The sequence below is a fragment of the Mus musculus genome, chromosome 9 (genome assembly GCF_000001635.26).
Source record: "Mus musculus strain C57BL/6J chromosome 9, GRCm38.p6 C57BL/6J".
In the NCBI taxonomy this organism is placed as follows: Eukaryota; Metazoa; Chordata; class Mammalia; order Rodentia; family Muridae; genus Mus; species Mus musculus.
The window spans coordinates 114,050,374-114,073,435 of NC_000075.6; the positions used below are offsets into that span (position 1 = coordinate 114,050,374).

General features: G+C 47.9%; 1 protein-coding gene and 1 long non-coding RNA gene across 2 annotated transcripts in view; one reads left to right on the plus strand and one right to left on the minus strand.

Annotated features, from left to right (window-relative positions):
* Nucleotides 1-275: 275 nt before the first annotated feature.
* Gm36883 lies at nt 276-6,926 on the minus strand. The gene is made up of 3 exons (XR_379916.4): nt 5,059-6,926; nt 3,458-3,552; nt 276-606 (listed from the first exon to the last, which is right to left on the minus strand). It is a non-coding gene; the product is annotated as a predicted gene, 36883 (long non-coding RNA).
* A 54-nt stretch (nt 6,927-6,980) lies between these two features.
* Susd5 (sushi domain containing 5) overlaps nt 6,981-23,062 on the plus strand; it is a 41,380-nt gene continuing 25,298 nt past the window's right edge. Inside the window, exons 1-3 of the mRNA NM_001101510.1 lie at nt 6,981-7,271; nt 13,583-13,760; nt 18,384-18,502. Coding sequence (NP_001094980.1) covers nt 7,172-7,271; nt 13,583-13,760; nt 18,384-18,502 — 397 coding nt within the window. The 5' untranslated portion in view covers nt 6,981-7,171. The remainder of the gene's footprint in view (nt 7,272-13,582; nt 13,761-18,383; nt 18,503-23,062) is intronic.

The window sequence follows — 23,062 nt, forward strand, 5'->3', positions numbered from 1 at the left end:
AGAGGTCCTGAATTCAATTCCCAGCAGCCACATGGTGGCTCGCAACCATCTGTAATGGAATCCAATGCCCTCTTCTGGTGTGTCTGAAGACAGTAACAGTGTACTCACATAAAATAAATAAATCTTTAAAAGAACTAATAATCCCCCCAAACTAAGCATACTAGTCTCGTAGAGCTAGGGCATTGTATTCAGGAACATGAAACAAAACAGGAAGCAGGGACCTATGGACCTGGCTTATTGGAGACACAGACAGGAGGATCCCTTGAACCCGAGAGTTTCAGAGAAGCCAGCTTCATCTTTAATAAAGAACAACAGCAAGGCTCAAAGAAATAGATCAGGAAGGGGTACTGTGTCAGAACAAAAGAAAACGGGGCTCGGGGAAGCTGATGGTGACGTAAGACGGTGACGTACACTTCGAATGCTAGCACTCAGGAGGCTGAGGCTCTGGGAACAGCAAGTGTGTGGCTCTCCTGGGTTACATGGCAAGAACTTGTCTCTTAAAACAAAGCACACAGGAAGGAGGAAACAGTACAGAAAAGGCTTCCGTGGAAACCAAGACATCCTGGAGCAAGGACTCAGCAGATGGTGGACTGCGGCTGTAGTTTCCTGAAGAGACGGACAGAAGATAGAAACCGAAGGCGGCGGCGACGGCGGGTGTTCCGGGAGACACAGCATGGTGAAGAATAGAAGCCGGGAGTTAGTCTGGATTGTGTTAATTATACCGTCCGTATTTATTTTTAAACTTTTCTATATTTTAGGGGTTTTGAAACTGTTGTTAGTTTTCGTTAAAGTCTTGCCATGACACTCTGGCTGCACTGGAATCTCTATGTAGACCAGGCTAGTCTTTAATTCACAGAGCTCCACTTGCCTCTACCTTCAGAGTGATAGAGTTACAGCTCTATACCACACCAGACGTTTTAAAATTTTAAAATTAGGTGTGTGTGTGTGTGTGCGCGCACATGGGCATTACCTGAGAATTGAACTCAGGTCATCGGGATTGGGGCAAGCACCCCTAGCTGATGAGCCATCTCACCAGCCATAGGAAGTTCCTCGGAGCAAAGAAAACATTGGCTCAATAGTAAACTGGACAGGATACTGAGAGCCTGTGCATAACTAAGAAATATGAGCCAGGACATCTGCTCCTTCTCCGCATTCCTTCCTGTTTCCCAGAGCAAAAGCCAGAAGAATTTGGGCAAGTATTAGTTACTTATATTCAGACTTGTCCAGTGTCCTATTCTGAGTGACGCTACTGTCCTGGTGTCATGGCTGAGAGAAGTCAACACACTCTCTGGTGCTCCCGGTATGGCTGTTAACCCGGTAAACAGCTCATTCCCACTTCCTCAGAAGCAGCTTGCCTCCAGCTAACATACTCACTGTCTCGTGAGTCCGCGCCTGTAGCTAGAGGCAGGTGTCAATCACACCCCGGCTGATGTCAGGGTCAATGAAAGGGGCACCCACTGCTCCAGAAATGTTTCAGAAAGGAGTTAGCAGTGAGGAACCCAGGCCGTGTGCAAGCAGCCATCTCACGATGGCTTCAGACTGTGATCCTGACACAACCTAGAATCACTTAGGAAGCGAGTCTCAGTGAGAGATTGCCTACATCAGGGAGGCTTGTCTTAAGTTAGCTGTTGTGTGGCAAGACAGTAAGCACCATTCCTCCATGCCTACACCAGCGCCTGCCTCCAGGTTCCTGACTTGTGCTCTTGCCCTGATTTCCCTGCATCGTGGACTGTATACTCTAAGATAAATAAACCCTTTCCCCCCTGTGGTGGTTTCAATGAAAATGGCCCCCACAGGCTCTTAGGGAGGCGCATTACTAGGCAGTGTGGTGTAGTCTTGTTGGAGTGGGTGTGACCTTGTTGTGTGGGTGTGGTCTTGTTGGAGTGGGAGTGGCCTTGCTGGAGGAGGTGTGTTACTGAGGGTGGACTTTGGGGTTTCAAAGCCCAAGTTAGGCCCAGTGTCATGCTATCTTCCTGCTGCCTGGGATCCAATTGTAGAACTCTCAGCTTCTCCTGCACCACGTCTGCCTGCTCACCATCATGCTTCCCACCATGATGATGGTGGACTAAACATCTGAACCTGTAAGCCAGCCCCAATTAAATGTTTTCCTTTATAAGCATTGCCATGGTCATGGTGTCAGTTCACAGCAATAAAACCCTAAGACACTCCCCAAGTCGCCTTTAGCCACGGTATTTATTACAGCAATAGGAAGCTAACTTAGACAATAGTTTAAAGCAGAGAGAAATGAGTGCATACATATTTGCTCGCTTGCTCTCCTGGCTTTCTCCTCTCGTACCTGTCAGGACCCCTGTCCATGGGTGGCACTGCCCATAGTCAGCTGGGCCCTCCCACGTCACTCATTGATCATGAAATACTCCACTGGCAGCCTGGCCATGGTGGCTTACGTCTTTAATCCCAGCACTTGGGAGGCAGAGGCAGGCGGATTTCTGAGTTTGAGGCCAGCCTGGTCTACAGAGTGAGTTCCAAGACAGCCAGGGCTACACAGAGAAGCCCTATCTCGAAAAAACAAAAAAAATACCCCACTGGCATGCCTGCAGGCCAGTGTTATGGAGGCATCTCCTCAACTGAGGTTCCTCTTACCAGATAACTGGATATTGCATCAAGTTGGTAAAGAAACAGGCAAAACCCCCAACCGGCAAAAAAAAAAAAAAAAAAAAAAAAAAAGCCACAACCAGCCCCACCCCCACCAGGGCAGTTGTAGGTGTGATGTGACCTTCTGGGTCATGTCCCTGCCACTGTGACTTGCCTCCAGGTTTCTTTCGATCAGTGTTTTATCTCACCAAAAAAGAAAAGCAAACTAGAATAGAGTCTTTCGTGAAACCTGAGAGTCCAGCGCAACTGGTGCCCAGTGCGCATGCCCAGGATCTGCCTCTCTGCCCCAACAGCGCTCGACTACAAGTGCTGAGCTCAGATGTTTTGTGGGTGCTGGGGAACTGAACCTGGGTTCTCCTGTTCACACATGCTCTTTCCCCATCAAGTAATTTCCCAGACTATGACTCTGTTTCTCGCCTGACTTGGTAACATCCCAACCTCCCGTCCCAGTCCCAGTCACTCCACCCCGAACTTCAGCATTTCTTAACCCCACCCACATCTCCGTATGTGGTCTTTTCATTAAATGTTTTTGCCCCTCAGAAAAGTAACTTCAATTTTTTATTATTGTTATGTTTATTATTTTTATTATCTTTATTGTTGCAGGGTTTCTCTGTGTAGCCCTGGCTGTCCAGAAGTTACTCTGTAGAACAAGCTGGCCTGGAACTCTAGACCAGGCTAGCCTCAACCTTAGAGATTCCTTCAAGGCATGCACCACCACCATCCAGTGTGAATTCATTATTTTTAAAGTATTTAATCAATTGCTTGTGGAATAAAACTATTCAATGAACATTGCATGCTTCAAACATATAGTACTGTGTGGGCTTTGAAAAATGTCCACACTCACCTGATCATTATGGTTCTCTGGAGAGGGGACATACTTCAGACTTGTGTTCCTGAACCTTTGGGCAACTCTGTGTGGCTGATAGTGTTGAGGCTTTCCTGGGGAGACAGGAACAGACGTCTAGTCACCCCAGATCGGACACTATCGACAGATTAAAGAAAAGGTCTGACCCAAGTCTAGCTGGGTGAGCCAGCTGAGTTTATTTGGGTTATTCTCTGGGGCATGTGTCACCCAAGCTTAGCTGTACCCTGAAAGGCCCGCCTCAGCTTGAGTGACAACCCTGAGGCTCCGGCTTAACCTGCAGGCAGCTCCACCAGGGAGTCTTCCCCCCCTTAGCAACTGCTTGCTGCTTATAGAACCTCGGAGCAAGACCCTGGAACTTTTGCAAGTTTCCCCAGTTTGTTTAAGTTTCTGAAGATTGGGGCTTCCTAAGTCCTTGAATCTTAGGATCCTTCCTCCCTCTGTAGGTGATGGAGCCATCGCAGGAAGTAGCTACTCAGTACAACAGGCCTTCATCTCTGACTTCTTTTTCCTTTAAAAAAAATGTATGTATGTATGTATGTGTGTGTGTGTGTATGCATGTATGTATGCATGCATGTATATACATATGTATGTATGTATTTTTAAAACAGCCTCCCACTATGTAGCCATGGCTATCCTAGAGCTCACTATGTAGACCAGGCTGGCTTTGAACCCCTAAGAGTTCTTCCTGTCTCTGCCTCCCAAACACCCATATTAAAGGTGAGCTACCCCATACCTGGCTGGGTTTTTTTTTTTTTTTCACTTTTTGAATCAAATTTCATTAAAATGGAATCATATGGACGAACCTTTTTGCATTTGGCTTCTTTTTCTCCATATTTGGTTTTATTTATTTATTTTGGTGTGTGTGTGTGTGTGTGTGTGTGTTTTTAAACATTGGTTTATTTGTGGATGTGTGGTGTGTTTGCCCCAATTTGAATGTGGAGGTCAGAGCACCACCAAAAGGAGTTGGCTTTCTCCTTCCCCTGTGCAGGCTGCAGAGATTGAATCAGGTCAAAGACTACTGGGCAAGTGCCTTCTACGCTTGGGACTTTTATCTATCTATCTATCTATCTATCTATCTATCTATCTATCTATCTACCTACCTACCTACCTACCTACCTACCTATCTACACCTATCTATCTATCTATCTGTCTGTCTGTCTGTCTGCCTGTCTATCTATCTATCTATCTATCTATCTATCTATCTATCTATCTATCTATCTATCTATCTATCTGTATATGGGTACACTGTAGCTGTACGGATGGTTGTGAGCCATCATGTGGTTGCTGGGAATTGAACTCAGGACCTTCGGAACAGCAGTCAGTGCTCTTAACCGCTGAGCCATCTCACCAGCCCTGTTTGAGACTTCTTGCTGGCCTGTTTTTATGATACATTTTGTAGGCTCAGGTTGCACTTGATATAGCTAAGAGTGACCTTGAACTTCTGACCCTTGAACCTCCTGCCTCAGCATCTGAAGATGCTGGGATTGAAGGCTCACACCCACACCCCACAGATGCCCACATTGAGGTTGAACCTGAGGTTTCACGTATGCTGAGTAAGTGTCCAGTCCTTTGCAACCTACCTTGATCTTCTCCTTGCCAGCTGGTATTCTATTCCACTAGAACATGTCACCATGTGTCACGCTGTTCATCCACTGATGATGCCCAAGCTGCCCCTGATTGGCACAAATGAGGGAAGTATGAGTAGTTCTGAACAAATCTTTCTGTGGATGTCCGTTTTTGTTTCTTCTGTATAGACGCCACAGTGTTTTTCCAGGACAGGAGGCAAGCATACACTCATGGGAGACAGCTGGACAGTTTTCCCCTGTGCTTGCACAAATTATACCTCTAGAACATACCATTTCCTCGGAGGAGGACAGGCCAAGACAGACCTGAGCAAAGATAATGTTTAAAATGCCATCAGGGTTAGGTAGTGAGTTGCAAAATGACTTCTATGATGTTTAGCAGGCACTGCCGTCAGATGGGTCTCCTGGTGTTCTTGCAGGCAACTTTCAGTGTCTCCTCCAGCCCAGACATGTGAGATCTCACCCCTAGGTTGTCTTGACAACTGCTAAACTGAAAGTATCTAGGTAAATTCACTTATACTTACATGGGAATGAGTCTCAGCCCTCACCCCATCAACACCCTCAAATACCTACATTTGAAATGGGAAACTTAACCACCTAAAGGGATTAATTCACGCTGGTTGCTTTGGAGGAGAGCTGCTGTCCTTTTAGTGTAATCTGAAAGTTATGTGAGGGCTAGCAAGATGGTTTGGGTTGTTAAAGGCACACACACACACACACACAATTGAAAGTTGTGTGAAGCCTTGGGCTACGTACGGTAGCACTCACTATCTGTGGGGGTGTTGGTGGGAGGGATGTGAGTGTGAGGTTAACCTGGGCTAAATAGTGAGCTCCAGATTAGCTTTGGCTCATGTAAATAATGTGAGCTGGAAAATGATGTCTGTCTTGTGCCTGATGTGGTTCAAATCCCAGACCATACTGTGAGAAGCCAGTTTCTCCCATAGCTCACTAACTGCAGACAGCTACTCATGGTTTAGCACCAAACTCCTGCTTGCCCTTCAGCATTTGGCTCACCTAAACAGGACTTTTCAAAAGGACAAACTATGGGACTGTTACATCAAACACAGGGGCAGCCATGTTAAGGGCACATGACACCCATTTACTGGCTGCGTACATTAATATGAAGGGGATTTACAAACTGCACAGAACCATTACTGTATTAATCTTAACAATGCTATTATTCTCTATTGATTGAGTAATTGAGTCGAGTCTTGCTGGCCTGGAACTGGTAGCAATTCCCCTGCCTTAGACTCCAGAATGCCAGGATTACAGGGACATTAACCACCAGGCCAGGCAAGAGAGCTGGGGTTATGTGCTCTCCAGTGAGCCGCTGCTGGAGAGGCAGGACCCTGTGAACTGGAAGGGACCTTCTGTCCCAGGTGGGACCAACCTTGGGGCTGATAAGCGTCTTAAGACACTTAAGAGTGCAGCTTCTCAGACCAACCACTCTCCAAACCTGAGAATTCTAAGCGCTCTGGAGGTCACCAAGATCTGAGTGATAATGATGTTTAGGAACTCTGAGGTGATGTAGGAAATGCCTTTGAAGGAAATATTTAAATTAGATGCACTCCCTCTAACCTCTGCCATCCTCCTAGTGTGTTGAGATTATCAGCTATTACCACCACGCCTGGTTCTCTGCGGTGCTGGAGAATAGAACTCAGGCTCCGTGCCTGCCAGGCAAGCCCTCTGCCAACTGAGTCACATCTCAGCCCCAAGATGGCCTTTCCCTAATAGGATGGAGGAGCTCGCTGTCCTGAGGACCGAGGCTAGCAAATCAGCAGCTTCCCTTCTTCATTTAAAAAACCGTTCGTTTAAAGAAGCTTCTGTCTATAAGCCTGCGCCCAGCCAACCCTGCGTGACGACGGTCCTCCCCTCGGGGGTACCCACTGCCCGCCCTCCAGGCCCCGGGTGCAGCCCCTTTTGGCACCACAGCTCCCAGGTGCCCGGCGCGAAGGCGGAGCCGGACGGCAGCCGCCTGGGTGGCGCCACCGAGACCCCCGGGAGTTCGCAGGTCCCAGCGCTCCGGCTGCGACTCCCGTAGCATCCCCGGCCGCGGTACCAGCATCCCCCGGACCTCTCTGGCCGCGCTCAGTCCGCGGACGCCTCCACCATGAGCGCGGGGCCACTATGGCCGGCGCCCGGCAGCCTGCCTGCGCTCTGCGCCGCGCTGCTCCTGCTGGCTCTGCAGCCGCCCCCCGTGCGCGCCGAGGGTGAGTGTCCGCAGCCCGGAGGCCAATCGGGCCGGAGATGTTGCCTGGGACTGGCCACCCTGAGCCCCAGCATCACCGGCCCCGGCCCTTCCCCGCGCTCCCCACCACCTCCTGCCCCCCTTCCCCGGAGAGAGCTCCAGAGTCACGTCTAGGCTGCCCTCGAACTTCCCCTACTGGGACTGATTTATCATCTTCCTCCTTTTCTCATAAGTGGGTGCCCCTCCCCGAGGCTGATGTTAGAAAATCTGCGAGTTGTCCAGGAAGATCTTGTGGGGATCAATGCCCTGGGCCAACAGGGAAGCAGGGTGTCTCGGGTAGAGGACACAGCTCCAGCTGAGGCGCTAGGGGTTTGGGGGGACACAAAACAAACAGCACGGCGGGAGCCGAGCTGCCAGGTAGGGGTGGATGCCTTGGACAGGAGATGGAAAACCAGGCAGCCAGATGATGCTGACCCACTTTGTCTTATTGAACCCGAGCTTAGCTTTAACATTTTAAAACATTTAGTATTTATTCTGTGTTTGTGCTTTACTTTGTTTTTAAAATCCGAATTCAGTTTTAATTTTACAAATTCGGGGAAGGGGTGTTTACATGCATGCTTGCCATCGTATGAGTGTGAAAGTCAGAAGACAACTTGGATTCACTCTTTCCCGGTGCACTACGCGGGTCCCTGGGATGGAATTCTGGTCATCAGGCTTGGCAGCAAGCACCCTTACCACTGAGCCATCTCGCTGGCCCTTGAATTCGGCTTTTGATACTTGCCTGAAACTGGTGGGATTAGAGCCCTGTGTCAATACAATTTCCGTTTGAAAAGCGAATTCAGCTGTGTTTAGACGTCGGAACAAAACCCCTCTGAACGGGAGGATGTGAAGGGAGCCTGCTGTCCTCAGCCTCAGAGCGTTTCTAGAAAGTCCACCCTTAGGACAACCTCGACCAATAGGGGAGAAAAGCCCTACACTGATTTAGGAAGCTTTGCGTAGATTGAAATATCGTTATTTTAATTTGGTAAAGCATAAAAGATGAAGCTGAAGGTCAGGGAAAGTAACCCCTGGTGCATGAGAAAACGGTGAGGGGACACTGTCACTCCACAGACACGACGGGGCCAGGTTTGTATGTGTCGTGCTGGCCCTGGCCATGGCTTTAAGCATTAAGAGAGAACATTTTTTAACTCTAAAGGTTGTTATGACTCCTAATTAGTTACCAATTAATTTAAGTGGCAGTGCTGTAGAAACATCCCACCACTGGGCCATAGCCTTGGCCCCAATTGTTAAAAATCTAAGTAAATAAATAAATAAAGATCGTTTTTAGAAATCTAGATATGCTTCATAAAAATTACCATTTCAAAATGTAGAACTGCGGTTTTTATTTAGTTGAACAATGTTTGCACATCTAATTCTAGAACATTCCATTACTGCCCCATGGAACCCCTTTGCAGTATGTCCATTGGTAATGCTTTGGGATTTCTGGCCTGATGTTGAGTTATGAACATTCAAATGATTTTAAAGAATGCACGTAGAAGGGTTGGGGTTAGTACTTTTGAACAATGTCTACTTTTGTTCCAATTTTAATTTCTTCAACCAGAATCTCTTTCCACGATGTTTTATCGAGTTTCACCACATTATGAACGCTTAAGCGGAATGCCACATGGATGAAGACCAAAGTTTTGTGCCTATCTGGCTTGGGGTGGGGCAGAGAAAAGAGAAGGCAGGATTGTCATCGAGCAAGGAGAGACTGAGGAGCCCAGCACGTGTTTATTCTTACTGGAAACACTTCCTTGTTCCCATCACCCCCACCCCGCCCGCCACGCCTTTCTTGTTTCCATCACCCCCCCACCCCGCCCACCATGCCTTCCTTTTTCCTCTCTCCGATCGACCTATGGAGAATTATGATCACACTTCATTTTAAGGAAACGCCACATACTAAGCCCTCCATTGTATAGCGGAGCCATGGAAGAGTCGTAAAGCATACTGTGAACAGATTCCTCCCTGGGTCCGTGCTTACTGGCCTTCCACACACCCACTTATCTGAGTCTATGCAGGGTGGACAGGGATTGACTGTTTAGCTGAGAATCGTTATTATAGATATTTGAAGAGATTTGGACAAAAAAAACCCCCTCAGTCTCTTAAAAAATTAAAATTTAGGGGCTGGAGAGATGGCTCAGTGGTTAAAGCACTGACTGCTCTTCCAGAGGTCCTGAGTTCAAATCCTGATAACTACACAGTGGCTCACAGCCATCTGTAATGGGGTCCGATGCCCTCCTCTGGTGTGTTTGAAGATAGCTACAGTGTACTCACATACATAAAATAAATTTAAAAAAATTAAAATTTAAACAAAAACATTTAGTAAATGTGTGACTATTCCAACATGTCTCACATACACAAAGTAAGGGACCACTGTATTTCTGCATTTTACTTTGTTTTCCATGTGTGTGTACAGGTTGTGCATGTACACTTCTTGTGGGGTCCAGCAGTTGGCACCAAGTGTCTTCCTTAATCCCTTCCTGTTTGGTGGTGGTGGTGGTGTGTGTGTGGGGGGGGTGTTAAATTTTAAAACATTTTTTATTTGTAATCAGTGTGTGTGTGTGTGTGTGTGTGTGTGTGTGTGTGTGTATGAGTGTAGGTGCCTTTTGAGACTGGTGATGTGGGATTCCCCAGGGTGGAGTTCCAAGGGTTGTAAGCCACCCTGTGTGGGTGCTGTGACCCAAACTCTGGTCCTCTGCAAAGGCAGTTTGTGCTCTTCGCCACTGAGCAGTTCTGGCCTCCCCACCTTGGTTTTTGAGACAGGGTCTCTCAATGAACCTGGAACCAACTTGTCATCAAGTCCTAGGCATTCATTCCCCTGTCTCCACCTCCCCAGTGCTGGGATTCCAGGCATGGGTAGCCATACTCAGAGTTTATGTTATTGGGGAGTGGGCACCTGCCACATTCACAAGTGGAAGTCAAAGACAACTTTTGGGAGTCTTTTCTTTCTACATTTACTGGGGTTCAAGGATGAAGCTCAGGTTGTCAGGTTCAGGAGGCAAGCTCCCTTACCTCCTGAGCCATTTTGCCTGCCCCTGTGGGAGCTGGGGATTGACCTTGAACCCTCAGGTTAGAGCAGCAAGTGCTTTACCCAACTGAGTTATCTCCTAAAACTTACTTTTTGAGTCTTGAAATTGGGGGAAGAAAAACCTTTGTATTAACTAAATTCAAATGAACTGTGGGTAATGAATTCAGAAGACTCATATATACAGTTCAAGTCTGCAGAGTAACTACTGCATACCAGGTAATGTCCTTGCTGACAAAGGCAGAACGATGAAGAGAAATGAGGTCTTCTATCAGGGAACCTTAAAAATGCCCAGAGGTACCCAGGCATGGTGGTGCACACCTTTAATCCCGGCACTGGGGAGGCAGAGGCAGGTGGATCTTTGAGTTTGAGGCCAGCCTGGTCTACAGAGTGAGTTCCAGGACAGCCAGGGCTACACAGAGAAACCCTGTTTGGAAAAAAAAATCAAACCAAACTAAACCAACCAACCAAATAAAGAAACAAAACACCACAGGCGAGCTGTGATCAGCTTGGTGAATGCAACGGCAGCTTCAGCCACTGAGGAGATTTAAAATAAAGATGCTGCGGAGTGGAGACACTGGGATTTGGTGGCAGGCATTGGGATCAGGGTCTGCTTCGTCCCTCATGAGTGGGAAGATGGCTTCCTTCTCTCTTGTCTAAAAGGATTTGGGGCTCTGTAAAATATGCTTTTATTTTCTTGTTTGTTTTGGTAGTGAAGTCTTTGGGTTTGAGTTTTTCTTGGGAGATTGAAAATAATTTTTTTAGAAATGTTACTACATTCTTAAGTCTTATTTTGTATGGAGGGAACGGGCAGGGGACAAAGGTGGGAGTTGGTTCTCTCTGGCGGTGACCAAGATGGGTTTAGGGGATTAGAAGTCAGGTCACTGGGGTTAGCAGCCCAGAATTGTGATCAGCCCCAACATGATTTAATGTCTTAAGGAAATAAAAGAATATTCAGAATTGGGTCAATTTTGCAAAGATTTTGGTTGTTCTTTTGGCTTTTCTTCTTTTTATTTTTTAGTTTTTATTTTGTTTGTTTATTTTTCAAGGCAGTATTTCACTATGTAGCTCTGGCTGTCCTGGAATTTGCTCTGTAGACCAGGCTGGTCTTGAACTCAGAGATCCACCTGCCTCTGCCTCCCAAGTGCTGGTATTGAAGGCCTGTGCCAACACTGCCCCCACCTTTCTTTTCAGGGATCAGGGATTTCTGTGGAAGGCAAGGCAGACAAGACTGAAGGAGTAAGCAGGGTGGGGCAGACTTCAAGGCCACAGTGTTTCCCAAACACAACAGATCAGATACTCATGAACTCACAGCAGTTCTGACCCTACGCACAGGGTCAATATAAACTCATACCAGACAAAATCTCGGATTGGAGAGAGGAGGTAGGCACAAAAGTTTCAGCCCCCTGCTGAGGGAATACTGACATTTGACTGTTGCTAGGAGAGGGAAAGCCAGTTTCTTCACGGAAGTGACACCTGGCACAGCAGCCAGGTCAGGCCCTTTGCCAGTCAGCCAATACAAACGGTACTCAGAGTGCCGAGAGACAGGAAGCTGAATGGGCAGGAGGTGGGGGAGGGTCTGGGAGGAGCTGAGAGAGGGTGGGGAAGGGGGATGGCTACTATCAATATATGTTGTATGAAAATCAAAGCATTAGTGAAAACATCATGGGGGAAAAAAAAACCCATTGCATCTAAATGAGTGTTTCTCAACCTGTCCGATGCTGCGCCCCGTTAATACAGTTCGTCCATGCTTTGGTGACCCCAACCATAAAATTATTTTCATTGCTACTTCCTAACTGTAATATTGCTACTGTTATGAATCATAATGTAAATCTCTGCGTTTTCCAATGGTCTTAGTCGACCCCTGTGAAAGAGTCATTCTGCCCCAAGGTGGTCAAGACCCGCAGTTTGAGAACCACTGATCTCAACTGTGGGGGGTGGGGTGGGGCACAACAATCTAGAACTGAATCGGGCTTCCAGGCATGCCTTTGTCCCTGGTTGGGGGGGGGGGGGGCTGCTGGCGATCATGTTTTGTTTTTTCCCCTTGAAGCTCTGCTTCCTTGCTTTCAGGCTGAGTTCCCACCTCTCCCTCCACTCATGCTCTCTCTCTCTCTCTCTCTCTCTCTCTCTCTCTCTCTCTCTCTCACACACACACACAATGTACCCCAAGCTCTTTAGTGGACACACACCCATAGACAGACAGGCTTCAGAGAGTCAGGGTGTGACAGGTGATGTCCTTGTCTTTTGCAGCAGGGCAGAAGCTAGCAGACATAAGTGATTTGGTTGTGGGGAGTCCCTGTAGTGTCCTAAAACAAGGGACCAGGAGGAGTAAAATACTCACTATGTCAGGGACAACCCAGGGCAAAGGAGGCAGAAGGGAACAGTGAGGGCACCTTAGAATTCTGGGCACCAAGACACCAGCACAAGGGACCTAGGATGCTGAGTCTTGGCACATCTGTTTTGGAGGAAGGATTAAATGAAGCATAGCCACACCCATACCCCCTCCCCCCCAGACACACCACACACATCATATACACACACATATATACAGACCACACACACAGATACAGACACATACACAACACACACAGCACAACACACACAGCACAACACACATATACATACATACACACACACACACCACACACACATACACACACTACATACACACCAGCAAGGTCTCACTGTAGACCAGGCTGACTTGTAGAACTCAGAGATCAGCCTGCCTTGGCTTCCCCAGTGCTAGGATTAAAGACATGTGTCACCACATCTGGCTAATCCAAATTCATGCCAGACCATCTGGTTCGTGTGTGTGTGTGTGTGTGTGTGTGTGTGTGTGTGTGTGTGTGTGTGTGAGAGAGAGAGAGAGAGAGAGAGAGAGAGAGAGAGAGAGAGAGAGCCTTCAAGGCTGGAATTACAAACCAACACCACACCTGGCTTAATTTTTCTGGGGTTTCTACAGATCAAATTTGGGACCCTTAATCCTTCAAGACAAACACCTAACCAACCAGTCTATCTCTGCACCCCAGTTATATTTTTGATGGTTGATTTGTTTATAGTAGACTAAAACTGGTGAGACTCGGTATCCTGCTCTTCTTCAAGACAGACGGGAAGACAAGGCAGGAGGATGATTGGAGCTCACGGGTTTGAAGCCCTCTTGGGCAACAGGTCCCAGGGCTGGTGTGCACCAGTGTCTGCCGACAACCATCACGCTTCCTTCACAGTGCCTCAGACCTCACCCACCTATCGCTCTCTCTCATCCTGCACAGGGAAGCTCTTCATGCTGGGCTCTCAGAATGGCTCTCAGGGCCTGGACCTGGAGGCAGCGAGGCTCTCCTGCAGGAGCAGGGGTGCCCACCTGGTGTCTGCTGCAGAGCTGAAGAGAGTGGTCCGGGACTGTGCCTCCGCAGTGTGCACAACAGGCTGGCTGGCGGATGGCACCCTCGGGTGAGTCTCCAACCACCTCAGCTGCCCTACCTAGGTGTATACGGGGTTCAGCAATCGGCCTGCAGGGACAGTAGGACAGGCTATGTGGAGTGGACTGTGGCTTCTAGCATGTTCAATTTATTTATTATTTATTTGTGTGTATGTGTGCATGTGCATATCAGCTTTTGATGACACACACACACATATGGAAATCAGAGGACAGCTTTTCTTTTCTTTCTTTTTTATCTTTCTTTTTTTGTTATTGTTTTGTTTTTGTTTTTCGAGACAGGGTTTCTCTCTGTATAGCCTTGGCTGTCCTGTAACTCTCTCTGTAGACCAGGGTAGCCTAAAACTCTACGTGTCTCTGCCTCGCAAGTGTTTGTACTACAGGTGTGCACCACTGCTGTCCAGCTCAGAGATCAGCTTTTCAAAGTCAGTTCTCTCCTTCCTTCAGCCTTGTCACACCAGGGTCTCTCTTGTTTCTGCTTCTCTGTGTCCTCCAGACTAGTTGATCATTCAGTTCCTGGTCAGTTCTCCGGCCTCTGCTCCCATCTTGCCTGACCCTTCCAGCATGTTCTGGCTTCTGGAGTCGTTTACCTTTGTAGCTTTATAATTACTTAGAGGTAACTATAGTTTGAATCTAAAACACCCCCATGAGCTCTTGCTTTGAATGCTTGTCTCAGACTGGAGGCACTATTTGTAGGGAGGGCTGTGTGGGGTCAAGGTGAGCAAGTGGAACACGGGGGGATGGGAGGGGCTGGCCTTTGAGGTTACTCGAACAGCCTGATTCCTGTCACCTTTTGTAGCCTGGTCTTCAGTCATGTGATCAGCCTCTGGCACCAAGACTAGGTGGTTACCACCCCACCCCCCACCTCTCCAGCTGTGTGGACTGAACTCTCTGAAACCATGGGACCAAACAAACTCCCTTGAGTTGTCTCTCTCTTAAGTGGTTTGCCTACAGCTGTGTAAAGGTACAGATACAGATGAGATGCCTACACACTGAGGAAGGCTAGGGCTTCACACAGGGCCCTTGCCAAACAGTCTAACCAGTTCTAGACAACATACAATGTTAACTGTTAGTGAAAGGACCCAGCTGCTTCTGGCCCCCAGATGTTGAGTTATCTTCAACCTATGAATCATGCCAGCTCAGGGTCTAGATCAGTGGGGTGGGCACCGGATGTGGGGAAATAAAGGGAGTGGAAGAGACCCTTGTCCTGCCAGAGCTCAGAGAGACTGGGTGGGCAGACGCAGGAGAACGCCACGCACTCTCCATGCCGCCTGAGTGGGAGCCTGGTTGTGGGAGGCCACAGAACCCAGTCCTGGGGAGGGTGGGGGTGGAGAGGGAGCAATCCGGGATCCCTGGGCCTCACGGAGTCCAGGGACAACAGGTTCTAGCTCTTGGGCATCACAGGACATCACTGGATAACTCAGAAGAGCTGAGAACGGGTGGGGGCCCTAGGGTGGCAGTGGCCCCAGGCTGAAGGAACAAAAGGGGGTTGGAGGAAGGCGCTGGGAGGTTCCCGAGAGGTCGCGAGTCCTTGGTCAAGTCTGGTGGCTGGAAACACTGGGAGGCCTTCCAGTGGGAGATTAGACGCTGCTCTTTAAGGGAAGGCCTATTCCATCACTCTAGCACAGCGGGTTTCGATGAGCAGAGATGGTCCATGGTTTTAGAGCTTTATTGTATAAAACACAGAGACAGAGAGAGAGAGAGAGAGAGAGAGAGAGAGAGAGAGAGAGAGAGAGAGAGTAGAGAAGTAGAGGGCAACCCTTTTATAGTGGGCTGGGCTGCCTTGCTGTTGCAGGGTAACTGTGGGCAGGAGCATGCCTGACTATAGCCTATGTGACTGATGGCCACAGAATGATGGAGCTGGGTCCTCATGTCAGGAGCCTATGTCTGGGAGCATGGCAAACAGGCCTTCCGTCCCTTGCGAATTACTCTGCTGGATCTCTAGGGTTTGAACCTAACTCGCCCAGAAAACAGGTTGCCTTTCATGGTCCCACATAGTGATTCTCAACTTCTGGGTCTCAACCCCTATGAAAAGGCCGTTAGACCAGAGTAAGATTATCACAACAGAAATCACAGATATTTACGTTACAATTCATAACTAGCAAAATGACAGTTACCAAGTAGCAACGAAATAATTTTATGGCTTCCTGTCACCACATCATGAAGAACTAAATTAAAGGGTTGCAGCATTAGAAAGGTTGAAAAACACTGCTCTGGACACTACAGAGCAGACGACAGGCAGCCCCACTGTGTGCTGAGTTCCTAATCCACGGAATGCTTTAGAGAAGTAAGTCTTACGATTAGCTGGGGGAAATGCCCCAATAGTGTTGGCATCTGTTCTTTAGATTTCAAAGATGATAACAGCATCTCAGGCTTCCAGGTATCTGGAAGAATCCATAAATTTTTACTTTTAAGGAAGACAGTTCCACTCTAGGCCTTGACTTATTTCAACAAACAATTTTTGTTAGCGTAGTATTTCTCACACAATATGAAAGAACCAGTCACACTAGGAGACTAAGGGTAAGTAAAATTCAGGAGACACAAAGCTAAAAGAAATTCTATGTCTCAGCATCAGTTGATAGTGACTTTCAGATGATAACCCTTGGGGCTGTAGAAATGGCACAGCCATTAAGAGCACTGGCTGCTTCTGTCGAGGACCTGGGTTTAATTCCCAGCATGAAAAAGCAGGTCACAGCCATCTGTAACTTCAGATTCCAGGTGATTCTATATGCTCTTCTGACCTCCTTTGACACCAGGCACACACAGCCTGCACAGACACATATACATACAGGCAAAACACCCATATACATAAAATGAAAAGAAATCTTTTTTTTTTTTTTAAGATGACAATCCTTAAAATTTTTCACAGATATAAAAGGCAAGGGGAAATTTAACAGCATGAGAAACTATAAAAGGAGTCAAATGGAAATATTTTATAAATTTTTTAAGAACCCTAAAGTTAATGGATCGATCTAACAGCTGATTGAAAAGAGCCAAAGAGAGAAGTAGGAAAGTGGGATCCCTCTCAGAAGGAGATATGCAGAGTAAACGAAAGAGGGAGAGAGAATAAAAACAACGTAGAGAAATTGGTGATGGAGATGAAACTATATGTCGCAATTAGAATTTTAAAAGAAAAGAAAGCAGGATTGGAGAGATGGTTTGGCACTTGAGAGGTCTCGTGTAGTGATTACCACTTCTTTAGCACCCACTCAGAGGATCTGTGGTGGAGACCACCTCCATGCAGCGTCCAGCCTGAGGGACGCTGGTTTTGTGTCTCTATACAGATGCCTGGGTGATACAGAGGGCAGACCCACTGTGAACCCTCTGTGTTCTCAGATGCTCCCATCCCACCCAGATTATGCAACCTGCCTGATCCAGATTGGTGAACTCAGTGGCCCCTCCCTAGCCACCATTTTGTTCTGGTGCCTCATACACACCAAGCACAGATTTATCAATGAGCTATACCCTTAGCTGTAGCACCTCCATCTTACAAGTTAGCTTGACATCTGGAGGGATCTGAGTAACTTGCCTAAGGATCCCAGACTACTCCCTTCTATGCTAGCTTGTCTTCTGGTGGTTCAACAATTAGCTCCATTCCCTCTCTGTGGGAGGCAGCTCAGATGCCCTTTCTCCTTGAAGTCCCACCTCAGTCTCTGTCTTACTCCAGTTTCCTCCTAGGCTCATGATTGGAGGCACCAGGGTCCCAGGTTTTGCTGTGGCTTTCTATAGACCTCTGAGACATGTCGGACAAGGTGATTTAGCAAAATGATTGCACCCTCCTCCTTCCAACCATAAGCCACTCCTCCCAGCTCTCCTCCCAGCCAGTCTTTAAGTCTTCTACACTCCTGAGTCTGAACCTAAAGCCCATAAAAGGCGTTAGAAGGAGATTACAAGCTTCAAAACTTTATCAAGGAGTAATGGCTCTTGGAGGGGCTTCCTGAATAAAAAAGAACTGTGTCCTAGTGATGTGTTTCACTCCGATGATTGCACTCTGAGCTTCCAAAGGAAGGGAAGAACCTAAGAGCAGGCATCACTTAGAAGACCCCCACACACACACTTCTCCGGAAGTCAGCTGTCCCTCCAGCAGGTGCTCAGAGAAGCAAGAGGCTGAGCAGGAGGACAGGACTGACCCTGGCTATTCAGAGAGAATCGATGCTGTCGAAGCTAAGCTTTGTGTGCCGGGGGAGTTCTGGGTGTCTTTCCAAAGATTAAGAGCTCACTGCCAAGCCTGAGGACCAGGAACCTGTGTGGTAGAGGGCGAGACCTGATCCATGCTGTCCTCTGATCTTCAGATGCACAAGCCCATGCAGTAACTACACAGAATGTAAAGAGAAACTTGAGTGATTCCTTTGAGGAATTGTTCCATAGTCCAGGAAAAAAAAAAAAAAAAAAAAAAAGAACGCGGACGGGATCAAAAGGCATTGCCTCTGAGAGCTGAACTGATGCCTTTGAGTTAACTCCAGCATCACGTCTCCCCAAAACGTGACCTTTGTCTGTGGAGAATGTTTCTTTTTGGATGCTTTTGCCCAAAGGTCGTGATTCACCCAAATATCTGCTGACTCAGCTGAAGGAAGAAAATAATTCTTTTCAACCCAAAGACGTTCTCCTAACCCAGGCTCCTCCTCTGTCTGTTTCAGGACGACCGTGTGTAGCAAAGGGAGTGGTGAACAGCCAGTCTCCAGAGCTGTGGACGTGAGAATTGACAGCCACCCAGTTCCTGGTGCTAAGTACAATGCTCTTTGTATTAAGGACGAAGGTCAGTGCCTGTAAGGGTCCTGGAGGCTGTGAGTGGCAGCTGCTATCATGGGTAGGCCATCTAGACAAACACTCTGAGGTGACACTTCTCTGAACTTGCTTTCTTGAGTCTTCCCAGGGCGGGTAGAGGGCTGTCTCAGCAGCTAAGATCACTCACTGCCCTTCCAGAGGACCTTTGGTGCCCAGCACCCATGTTGGGCAGCTGACAACCTCCTATAACATCCAATAAACTCTTCTGGATTTTGTGGGCACTAGCATTCACAGGTGCACATACACACACATAATTTTTAAAAATAAAATAAATAAGTCGGATGATGGTGGCACACATCTTTAATCCCAGCACTCAGGAAGCAGAAGCAGGCAGATATCTGTGACTTTGAGGCCAGCCTGGTCTACAGAGTGAGTTCCAGGATAGCCAGAGCTACACAGAGAAACCTGTCTTGGAATAAATAAATAAATAAATAAATAAATAAATAAATAAATAAATAAAAAAATTTAAATGAATAAATAATAAGAGTTAATAAATAAAATATAAACGTTTAGAAGGGCTCTAATTAGGAACACAGATAGGGCAGTGAGAACCTGAACAGGAGGGTGAAGGTGGCCAGGCATTGGTACATATTAAGCAGAGTTCACAGAGGTGTGGCAGAGAAGAGAACTTTGAGCCGGTGTTTCAGAGAGCCTCTGGAGATGGTGTGCATGTCCCGGTTAATGACTCATTGTTGTGACAAAAGGTGACAGAGAGAAGCAGGTGTTTACTCAGGCTCCCGGTTTGAGGGGAGAGTCCATTACGCTGCTGGCAGCAGGAGTTTAAGACTGCTGTGGGCATTGGGTCTGTACCTGGGAATCCAGGGGACGAAGGCCATTGTCCTTCAGACCCTTCTTCCCCCAGAGGTCGTGGGGTGGCACCAGCCACTCTGAGGACATGTTAAACAGCCCTTGTAAACACAGTCACACCTGGAGCTGCATCTCCTACATGATAAATCCAGCTGAGCTGATAATGAAAACTAATCGTCACAGTGCAGAATCGAGATTTTTCTGAGGGGGCAAAGGGGCCATGATAGCTGTCGATCATTGGTCAAGGGATGTGTCAGGAAACGTGACTTCTGGGATGTTGTTTGTATGAGTACAATGCCACCCTCCTACAAAGAGGTGAAGGCGCCCATCAGGAACCCCGTGCTAGAAAGGTCCAGGTTTCTAAGGAATGAGAGCAGAGCCCTGGTGTGTCTGCTACAGCTCCTCAAGGATCGATGCTTAGGCTTCTGTCTCTCTTCCTACCGAGGGCATACATAAAACAATCCCATATCCGAGCTGGAGAATTGGCTCAGAGGGCACTGGTCGCTCTCACAGAGGATTCAGCACCCACAGGAAGGCTCAAGACAAGGTGCCCATATATACATACATGCATACATACACTCAAAACACTCATACACATAGAATAATTAAATACACCTTTTAAATTTTTTCTTTCTTCTTTCTTATTTTTATATGCATTTTATTTGTGGTGTTTGACAGAATGTATGTCTCTATGTCAGATCCCCAGGAACAGGAGTTACAGACAGTTGTGAGCTGTCATGCGGGTGCTGGGAATTGAACCCAGCCCCTCCAAGCCCATAAATAAATCTTCAAAAATCCCTCTTCTGAAAAAAAGAGATGCATGGGATGTAGGATTTCTGCCTGTGGGGGAGAAAAAGTCAACTTCCTGTTGGAAAAATTGGCCAGGTGGTGCAGAGAAAATTGGTGGGAGGCTTCTCAGCAGCTGTGGGTGCTGTGGGTGCTGTGGGTACTGTGGGTGCTGTGGGTGCTGTGGGTGCTGTGGGTGCTGTGGGTGCTGTGGTGTGCTGTGGGGTACTGTGGGGTACTGTGGGGTGCTGTGGGTGCTGTGGAGTGCTGTGGGTACTGTGGGGTGCTGTGGGTGCTGTGGGTGCTGTGGAGTGCTGTGGGTACTGTGGGGTGCTGTGGGTGCTGTGGGTGCTGTGGGTGCTGTGGGTGCTGTGGGTACTGTGGGGTGCTGTGGAGTGCTGTGGGTGCTGTGGGGTACTGTGGGGTACTATGGGGTGCTGTGGGTACTGTGGGGTACTGTGGGGGTACTGTGGGGTACTGTGGGGTGCTGTGGAGTGCTGTGGGGTACTGTGGGGTACTATGGGGTGCTGTGGAGTGCTGTGGGGTGCTGTGGTGTGCTGTGGTGTGCTGTGGAGTGCTGTGGGGTGCTGTGGGGTACTGTGGGGTGCTGTGGGGTACTGTGGGGTGCTGTGGTGGGTGCTGTGGGGTACTGTGGGGTACTGTGGGGTACTGTGGGTACTGTGGGGTGCTGTGGTGGGTAGGTCTTCATTATCAGAGACACGTGCTGCTGAATGGGACTGTTCATGTGATGGAGAAAATGCCAGGCTTACTAGTCGGTCTCAGAAACAAGTTTTGCCTGGCTCCTCACTGAGAAGTGTTAAAAATACTGGCACGTGGGTGCTGGTCCTGCAGGATTTCATCTGCATACTCTGGGCACTGAGGATGTTTGTTCTGAGACAGGGTCGAGTGTAGTGCAGGCTAGACTAGAAATGACCGTGTAGCCAAGAGTGACATCTGATCCTCCTGCCTCCACCTCCCAAGTGTGGGATACAAGGGTGAGCTCCCAGGCCCCAGCACTGAGCTTTGGAAAACCTCCCTGGTGAGTTTTATATGCAGTCTAGGTTGGGAGGTACTTATGGCTTCCCAGACTTCTCTTAAAATGTTTTTTATGTGCTTGTATGTGTACACATCTGGGGACACATGTGTCACTCTGTGTGTGTGTGTGCATGTCAGAGCTCTTCTGCCATGTGGATCCTGGGTATCAAACTCAGGTCTCTGGGCTTACCAGCAAGTGTTCTTACCCACTGAGCCATCTGCCCAGCCCCAGATTTCTCCCAACATTAGAAGCACCAGACCACATTGTTAAAAGCACAAATCCTTGGGCTGCTTCTGGAAGCAGCAAATAACCTCGTCCAGGGAAGACGGCAGAAAATCAGTAAACACGAACACTGCCATGAGTGCTAGTAGATGCCTGCCGCACATTCACCAGTGGCCAGCCTGTCTTCCAGTGTGAGCTTTCTTTCTATGAAAGGGTCTCCATTGGCTGCGTTCTATGGAAAGCCATCAGAACCATCTCTCCATCGGTCCAACCAAAGAACCAAGAGATGCGGCCTTGTTTTTACAAATATCTAGAGAGAGCAAGATCTGTCTGGGTCTGCCCCTCTGTCTACCTGCCTATCTAATCTATCTATCTATCTATCTATCTATCTATCTATCTATCTATCTATCTAATTCACTCTATAAATGAATTCAAATGGCTGTTTGGATCCCAGACATTGGCAGTGTTGACCCCTGAGGGAAACAGAACAGAACCTGGCTCCTCTAGTGATCTCAAGGAATCAGGTCCTCTGTAGCTTTTATGACGTTAAGTGCCACTCCAGAGTAGAGTGACTTAGAATGACAACTTGGTAGCCCTACAATTTTTGTGGCTCCTATACCAATCCTAGCTAGACTCATTTATAAATCTACAGCCTGCTTGTGGTTTGGAGGCAGCCTTGCTCCTAGGGAGCTGCAATGGTGAGATTCAGGTTCAAAGGAAAATGAAACCTGGAGGGGGTAAGGCAAGTGGTGATGGAGTGGGGCACCTGGCATCCTCCTTAGGCCTCCACACAAGTGTGTGCGGGCATGCACACCTGCACACACAGATACCCAGAGACACACAGAGATATCCATACACACAACACTACACATACAGTACAAATAGACACTACATACACATATACATCACACATACAGACATCCTGTCACACACAGACACTACACACACCTACACACACAACACTATACACACAACACCACACACACATACACACACACACTCACTCACTAAAATAAATTACAAAGCAGAGAGTTGAAAAAACAGAGGCAGCCTAAGCAACTGTCCTAGTTTAAAATAGAAAAAGAGACTTGGTAATGAAAGGCAATCTGGGATTGTATCCTGGACTAGATAGAAATAAAACAACTCTATTTGATGGTATTTGAATGTGGCTTGTGAACTGAGCAGCATGGCACCAATGTCGGAATGCCCTGCTTTTGATCATTACTGCTGCTGTGGTAGAAGAACACCACTGCTCGTAGGAAATGCAGGGCAAAGTCTCCTAGGGTTAAAGGGTACCGTTTCTACAGCCTCCTCTCAAATGCAGGTGAGGAGAATTCACAAACGGTTGTGTGTGTCCCTCCCATGCAGTGAGTTTCTCCTAGTGAGATGTGAAGAGACATCTCACCTCAGAGAGGACCCCAATGACAGGACAAGAAACGACTCCACTCAAGTCAAGCCTAGTGGTCAGTTTATAGGCGTTACTCTCAGGTGCTTGACTGACAGGGTAGAAAGCTCACCCAACCTCAGAGTGTCTGCTGAGGAATGCTGCTATCTCCCATCGTAACCTGTCCTGCGGTCCTGCGGTCCTGCGGTCCTGCGGTCCTGCGGTCCTGCCGTCCTGCCTTAGATGGACTGTGTAAGCCTTTCCTCAGTCCTCCAAGCTTGGCGATGGAGAGGCTA